Genomic DNA, 8,214 nt, shown 5'->3' on the forward strand with positions numbered 1-8,214 from the left:
GCGCTGAAGAGCACGTTGCGCCTAGAGAAGGACCCTTTTCGGTTTCCGCCATCTAAGCGCTGGTGGTGAGTTACTGATACGAACGAATAATAACGAAATAAATCGATTGTTTGCACAAATACTCGTCTTACATTCTTCCAGAAACGTTCACCTTTGTTTTATGCACAGGTGGATTGGACATCAATATGCAGATCTTCGTGAAAACCCTTACGGGTAAAACCATCACCCTTGAGGTGAGACTGAAAGGCTCGCGGCATTGCTCGATCTTACACAGAGATTGAGTTTATGTTAATATTTACTTATGTTGGAACTCATATTTTACAATATAAGCGATTTTAAGTGTTTATGAATACAATAAATGAAGTAGTATGCGTTATTATGTGAACTATTGTGCTTAAACGAAACGCTGAATAATTCGGCTGGCAAGTCATGTGGTTAGCCAACAATTATGCAGTGCGAGAGCTGGGTACAATTGAACATTTCTTTAATAACATCTACAAGTCGAGATGTTTTAATTAACGTTTAATGCACGTGCCAATACAAAGGTTGATATTCATAGTAATTATGTTATATTACATCGTGGTAGCAATTTGTATTGACATTGAAGATAAGGCGTTGTTACAATCTCTCTTTTTGAAGTGGCATATACGTTTTCTCCTTTATGAACATCAAAAAAATGACAACTATAATGTACATAATGTAGTTTTTATGAAAATCACCAGATGCATTAATACTCAATGAAACAGTTAAACGAGGTGAATTAACAAGTCTTCAACTAGATACTTTGAAAGTTTATCACATTTCATAGATTAATATGTTTTGTTTACAAAATTGACATAGATCTATAATTCCTGTGAACTTTTAAACCAACACCATAAACCAGATATGCAGCCTGTAAAATGTCCAAACTATTTCCTTTGTTGTTCCCTACATCATTAAAAAGTACGTAGATATGGACTATAAGACATGGTGTTCATCTAAACTAGATTTCATCTGATATTGTAGGTTGAGCCCTCTGATACTATTGAAAATGTCAAGGCCAAGATCCAGGACAAAGAAGGTAAGTTGGTAGGTTTTTGTTAAGGATATTATAGATCTGTGTAGAAAACCGTTAACTGTTTAATGTCCTCATTGCAGGCATCCCTCCTGACCAACAGAGGTTGATCTTTGCTGGAAAACAGCTGGAAGATGGACGCACCCTGTCTGATTACAACATTCAGAAGGTCAGTCAATGGAAGACCTTGTTTTACAAGCCCTTCATATAATGGACGTTTATCAGGTTTGTCCAATGTAGTGCGTTTTTTTTGGTCTCATTCCATTCCGTTTGTTCACCCAGGAATCCACTTTACATCTCGTGCTGAGACTGCGCGGTGGTGCTAAGAAGAGGAAGAAGAAGTCCTACACCACTCCCAAGAAGAACAAGCACAAGAGAAAGAAGGTCAAGCTCGCTGTGCTTAAATACTACAAGGTAAGTCAATCATAAATGGGATTTGTGTATGTCTGTTACTGTTGGACTCTCAGTATCAGTATGACATTTACACGGATTTGTCATTCTTAACTTAAGGTGGATGAGAACGGTAAGATCCACCGTCTGCGGCGCGAGTGTCCGGCAGATGAGTGCGGTGCCGGAGTGTTCATGGCCAGCCATTTCGATCGTCATTACTGCGGGAAGTGCTGCCTGACTTACTGCTTCAACAAACCGGAGGACAAGTGAAGTACAGCCCTGACAGAATGTTCTGTTTAACACAGCAGATTGTTGCTTTTGGAGTTTGTACTTTGTAAATAAACGTGCTCGGTCACATTCAAAAGTGTCTTGTTTTTTTGTTGACGTTTCTTGACTCCTGGGGTCTGTTACAGTAAAGGTTATCAGATACATCTCACAAATTGGCAAAGACTTATTAAATTATAAAAAAGCCAAGCAACTGGAAACTAGATTACAACATTCATAACAATAGAAGAGACGTAAAAAGAAAAGTTCAAAACAATGAAGTTCATACATCCAGAGAGCAGGGTACAGAACTGAGAAAGTTTTCTTCCAAAATCTAAATCTTACTGTATTCCAGTGCAGTTGTTGTGACTGAGTGAAATGTTATGTTTGGAGATTTAGGCCCGGTTTCACAGACGAGGCTTAGTTTAAACCAGGACTATGCTTTTGTAAAATTAGCATATTTAAGTCGCTTTTAATAAAATGTCTTGGATAAAAACATTACTGGTGTGCATCTTGAAACAAAACGATGGCAATGACATGTTAAGATATGTTTGGGCAATTTATTTTCAGTTTGACAGCTCAAACTTTCATTTTAGTCTGGGACTAGTCTTGTCTGTGAAACCGGGCAAATAAAGCTGGATTTTTAATAAACCCCCAAGAAGTCATGATCATGTTAATTCCAAGATCACCTTTTGTAATTCCACAATGAGCAATTTTCTCATTTATTTTAAATTACATATATACATTTATATAGACCGTTAGGTCAAGTCAAAATTAAAGACATATTACTGTTCATTTATTATTAGTTGGTAGCAGCGATTGTGGGTTATTGTACACTGGTGCTTCAAGTCCCTTAAAATCCTGGATCCCAAAATATATTTTGTTTCGTCTCGGATTCGCTGTAACAAACAATTTCATCGCCGGGTCTGAATTCAAAGTCCTCATCATCAATCGAGAGACCACATTCCATGCCCGTCTTCACTATCGGTACATCATCCTTCAGGTGTTTCATTGTGGTGACGCAACCTGAGGAAACGGGAAAGTGGGTCAGAACTGGTACGTGAAAAACCAGTCAAATATTCAGAAACCCATTGTGTTACACCAAACACTAAACAAAACATTAATCAGTATTCTTCGATGTCCTACGGCTGGCTTACCTTCCCAGAGAACATCTCTTCCTCGAATGAGCCTGAACTTCATCTTTTTGTCCAGCTGTCCCTTCTGAACTCTACAACCAGCCACTGGAACTTTCTTCTTTCCCACAGTCACATCAAACATGGCCAGAACAGAAGCCTCCCCTAAAGAACGAGGATAAGATGCAATATTCAAGACTTTAATCTTTCAGTCAACCGTGACTCCTGATGGGTGCAGTTCAGCCACAAATATATTTACAAAAGAGGCTTGGTCATCCTGAACAAACATTACCTACACAAATTTAATTTGTGTGTGGCACCTTTGACTCCAAATCTAAATGTATACAATTTTATCTGGATTATCTGATATTGTTGCAATAAACTCACCGATGATATTTTCCTCTGTGACTGGGGTAAGTTTGCCGCTCAGGTCTTCTTTCAGTTCATCGATGAGCTTGTAGATGACTCTGTGTAATCGCAGGGGAATGCCCTTCTTAGCAGCCATCAGCTGAATCGCTTTATTTGCAGCTACGTTGAACCCGTATATAGTACCTGGAGATCAAATAATACTGGATCTCAGTTAAAAGAATCCAGGTTTGTCGAGACAAATGTGTCCTTGTTTGAAAATGTATTAAAAGTATAGCTGTCAAACGATTAATTGCGATTAATTGCATCCAGAACAAAAGTTTGTGTTTACATAATATTTATCTATGTACTGTGCATATTAATTTTGTATTTATAAATACAAACACATACACATGAATACATATTTAGGAAATATTTAAATATATTTATTTATATTTACCAATAATTGAAATTATAAATAAATGTTTATAATTTTTTAGATTTTTCTTAAATATATGCATGTATGTGTATGTGTTAATAAATACAAAATTATTATGCACATTACACAGATATATATTATGTAAACGCAAACTTTTATTCTGGATGCGATTAATCGCGATTAATCATTTGACAGCCCTAATTAAAAGTCTTAGTCACAGTGTCACAGGCCTTATAGACAAACACATAAATGTCACCTAGAGAATTTTGTATTTAATTTTGTATTTATTTCATAAGTGAACTTTCATTGTATGGACCATTAATTAAACCGAAATAAAGCCACAATCGTGCTGCCATCTATCTTTCCTACCCGAGAACGTCTCTGCCAGGTTTATGTCACTCTCTGAGATGTCGCCCACACCGAAATGCACCACGTCCAGCTGACATTGGTCATCGGCATCGTAACTTTCCAGAATGTTCAAAATGGCCTCCACTGAGCCGTCGACATCCCCTGCAAAATCGCACAAGCACACGATGTCAATGTCTTCATCCATCATGACTTAAAGACAGATGAAGATGAAGACAGCACCGATGAGATGAAGGATCCGGCGTTTCACCTTTGATGATGACGGGCAGCACGAGTTCCTCCGTCTCAGTCTTCTCGCTGACCCTGTGGGCGAGTTTGTGTTTATTGGCCCGGTACATGGCAGCTCTTCTCTGTTTCCAGGTGAGATGGGCCGTGCTCTCTCTCTCCTTGTTATAGATGTCCTGGTGCTGCTTCTGCTTGGCTTCGATGGCCTGCTGGTCTTCTTTCAGCTTGTCCTGTTCCTCCACGTAGGCGCGCCATTCCACCACCTCACGAGCCCTTTGCTGGAAACACAATTTTTCTATATCAGATTCTCCAGGTCGATAGAGGATGGAAATGGTTATGTAAAGCTTGATTCAACTGAATTTGGTTTAAGAAACCTCATGCGCCGTTATATTTGGAGTTCAGGGAACTTGTTTAGTAGATACCTCAGATTCAACCTCCAGGATCTCCTCGCCAGCAGAGGGAAGATCTTTCCATCCCACGATCTCCACAGGGATGCTGGGTCCGGCCTCAGTCAAAGACTGATTATATTCATCAAACATGAAGCGTACTTTAGCCCAACACCTCCCGGCCACCAGCGTACAGCCCTTCCTCAGAGTGCCACGCTGGATGATCGCCGTGGTAACGGGCCTGTCAAGGAGCAATCGGTGATGGGAAAGAGTAACAATACACTCGATTTGATACAGTACACAATACAACAGAATCATGATATGTTAAACAAATTGAGAAGCATTAACATGAAAGTAAAATACCAGATTTATTCAATTCAATAATATTTCTGTTGTACATGCAACAGAATTGATAACATTCAAAGTTTAACTCAACATTCTGTATGTCAATGAATGAAAATCAAATCTGTGTATGAATATGAATACTGTATGATGATGAGATTCAAAATATTTTTTTCCCAGAAGTGTCCTGGCCAAGATGGGCAGCAACAGAAACTCACAATGTCAACGCATTATCTATACAAATGTATGATTTTCACACATTTTGTACAGAGCCACAGATCCTCAGCTATCCTGGTGAAATCTAAGAACATCTTAACATTTTTCAGGCATTCCTGAAATGAAGAAGTCTCTTATGATAAGGATACTTACCCTTTGCCTTTGTCGGTTCGGCTCTCAATGACCGTCCCCTCCACCAGACCTGTGGGGTCCCCCTTCAGCTCCAGGACCTCCGCCAGAGTCACCGTGGCTTCAGTCAGCTCCAATAAATGATCTCCCTGCAGAGAAATTCACTAAAATGATAAAGTCCCGTGTGCTCTTAAACGACACATTTATGACAGTAAAAATGATTTATTCATGCCCAAAACCAGCTCGGACCTCCTGATTCACTCAAGGAGAAAATACTTGTTTTGTCTTATTAAAAATACCACTTCTTGTCCTTATACCCGTTACATTTTTGTATTTGCATTGTCCAAACACATCTGGGTCGCTGTACCTTTAACGCAGATACATGGATGGCCTGGATTTCCCCACCGAACTCCTCACAGACCACATCATGCGCCATCAGCTCCTCCTTCGCACGATGGGGGTCGGCCTGAGGTTTATCACATTTATTCACCGCCACGATGATCGGCACTGCAGGTAAAATCCCATTCACAGAGAATCAATACCACTGACACACAACTGTGACTCCAGCTGGATTACATCAGTCAGTAAACGATAAGTAAACATATAACCTGATGACGTCATATATTACTGTAATTTCATTATCATTTTTAAATCGAGCGATACCTTTGGCTTTTTTGGCATGCTGAATGGATTCGATCGTCTGTTTCATCACTCCGTCGTCAGCGGCAACGACTAGGATGACTATATCCGTAACCATGGCTCCGCGTGCCCGCATGGCAGAAAACGCAGCGTGACCGGGCGTGTCCAGAAAGGTGATCTTCTCGCCTGAGGGAAGCTGAACTGAAGATAGATACAGACTTATGAATTGCCACAAAAGTAGTTTTGAATGTAGTTTCATTTGTAGATTTGTTGAGAGTCCCGTTACCCCGAAAAGCCCCGATGTGTTGCGTGATGCCCCCCGCCTCCTGAGCAGCGATCTGGCTCTTCCTCAGACTGTCCAGCAGGGTGGTCTTACCTTGGTCAACGTGACCCATGATGGTTACCACCGGAGGTCGGTCGACCAAGTGAGCAGGATCAGGGGGGTGTCTGAAAACTGCAATTCAAACAAAGTTTATAAGCCAGAGGAATGGACGAAACTAAGAATGCATTATAGTACATATAATGAAATGATGGTCTAAGACCACAAGCGAAAATGCCTACATTTTGCATTCTTTTCTAAACTAATTCCGAGTTGTCTGGAGAATGTCACACGTTTTCTTACATTTCAAATTGTGCAGATATCTATTTCTTATTTTACCTTTACATTCTCCTAAAATACAAAAATGTTTCTTTATGAATTTCATTATAATCCTCCTTACCGTCTCTGGATGTCTTTGTTTTCTCTGACTTTGGTTTCCACTAGTTTGGCCCATTTGTATTTCATTCCAGATCTCTTCACTGCCTCTTTAATCCATTTCTCCTCCAGGACTGTCTCAGGCTCCAGCTCATCTAAATCTACTTCAGTGTTGAGCAGAGCCTCGTATACATGATCTAAAGAGGGAGATTTCACAAATCAAATACATGGAAAAAAATTGGCAGGCACTAGTTTAGTATAATCATATATTAGTTGATGTTTTTGAAAATTAGCGCATGCAATCAAATGTATTATTTTAGACTTGGGCATCCCTGGGTTATCTGGATGAGACCACTCACCGATGTCTTTATTCATGGCTTTAGCCAGTTCATAGACTGTCATCCTCTGTTTGATCTCCACCTCCTGTTTCTGTTGTTTTTCTAGTTTCACTGGCTTTAAGATCTTCTGACCTTTGAAATGGCCTTTATTCTACAGCAGGAAAAACACAAACATTCAACTTGATACACGAAGACAAGGTAATATGGGCTGTAATATGATCAGGAATCGGATGTGAAGTACATCTCACCTGTTTGGCGGCCAGGTGCCGGACTTGAGGACAGGTGTATGGTGGTCCAGGGGACCAGATGGGCAATGAGGCAAGATTTGGGCCTCCATGATGCCAACATGATGACGCGGTCCTGCCGATCAAGGCTGCAATCCGCTTCATTGCAACTTTACTGATAAAACACTTGAGTTTATTAGTTCACTCGAAGACACGAAGGTGCATAACAGTACACACATTCAATTGGATTTAATAACAACAGACACTACATACAGTATTTACAAAATCTCTTTAGATTAAAACATTTTAGATTGTAAATAGAATCATAGTAGTGTAGATGACAACTGAAATTGCTTAGAAACTTCTGTCATCATAATGAAATGGTTTTAAGAAGAACCAAATTAATAGCAAATGCTGAAAAACAGACAAAAACGAGACTTTTCAACTACAGTTAAACAGACCCTCACATCTATAAACAATACATTGCATTGCAGTAACTCAGACACACTAACGTTACAACATGATCATTTCCATGCATGTTATATTTCCTACTTACTAAAAACAATTATAAAATGCGTTCAAGAAGACATTCACTTTGTTTTTTTTCAACGCGGCATCATGGAAGGCAAAATAACGACGAGGAAGAAATCAACAGAAGGGAATTAAATCCTAAATCAGATGTCATTTCTGCTGTAAGGGCGCCGCCATGACAGCATGTCCCATAATGCATTACGTATAAACGCGCAGGCTGCAGTTTAGAACACAAACACACGGGGGCGACATAATCATGCATTCAAATTAAACAGAAACCGAAAAATTAAAGCACTAAATAACAGATCTTCGAATTTAAATCTTCAAGGTGTAGTTTTAATTTAATGGCTATTTTAAATCACATTATTATGTCCTTAGCGTAATTATTAATTTGTGAATTATTTTATAGACAATTTATAGTACGAACGCACTGTCACGTGGTACCTGTTACGTTTTACAGCGATGTTTAGGATTAAGCAATCGTACTCTTAACGCATAA

General features: G+C 39.4%; 2 protein-coding genes across 3 annotated transcripts; one reads left to right on the forward strand and one right to left on the reverse strand.

Annotated features, from left to right (window-relative positions):
• rps27a (ribosomal protein S27a) lies at positions 1 to 1,808 on the forward strand. The gene is made up of 6 exons (XM_057337126.1): positions 1 to 65; positions 169 to 233; positions 1,006 to 1,060; positions 1,138 to 1,223; positions 1,337 to 1,468; positions 1,565 to 1,808. Exons 2-6 carry the CDS (start codon positions 186 to 188, stop codon positions 1,712 to 1,714), a joined length of 471 nt encoding a protein of 156 aa, XP_057193109.1. The 5' UTR covers positions 1 to 65; positions 169 to 185; the 3' UTR covers positions 1,715 to 1,808.
• Positions 1,809 to 1,926: 118 nt separating this feature from the next.
• Positions 1,927 to 7,915, reverse strand: mtif2 (mitochondrial translational initiation factor 2). Of its 2 annotated transcripts, none has more exons than XM_057337121.1 (14): positions 7,741 to 7,915; positions 7,209 to 7,359; positions 6,982 to 7,111; positions 6,648 to 6,819; positions 6,215 to 6,375; positions 5,953 to 6,129; positions 5,657 to 5,796; positions 5,314 to 5,438; positions 4,639 to 4,843; positions 4,242 to 4,494; positions 3,995 to 4,135; positions 3,229 to 3,393; positions 2,866 to 3,006; positions 1,927 to 2,734 (listed from the first exon to the last, which is right to left on the reverse strand). In XM_057337121.1, the coding sequence occupies exons 2-14, from the start codon at positions 7,347 to 7,349 to the stop codon at positions 2,562 to 2,564; spliced, it is 2,124 nt and encodes a 707-aa protein (XP_057193104.1). In that variant the 5' UTR covers positions 7,350 to 7,359; positions 7,741 to 7,915; the 3' UTR covers positions 1,927 to 2,561. The 2 variants fall into 2 exon arrangements, with proteins under 2 accessions (XP_057193104.1, XP_057193105.1); XM_057337122.1 differs by having other exon boundaries at positions 7,779 to 7,912.
• Between the last annotated feature and the right edge of the window lie 299 nt (positions 7,916 to 8,214).

Source organism: Triplophysa rosa, linkage group LG7 (assembly GCF_024868665.1).
Source record: "Triplophysa rosa linkage group LG7, Trosa_1v2, whole genome shotgun sequence".
Taxonomy (NCBI): domain Eukaryota; kingdom Metazoa; phylum Chordata; class Actinopteri; order Cypriniformes; family Nemacheilidae; genus Triplophysa; species Triplophysa rosa.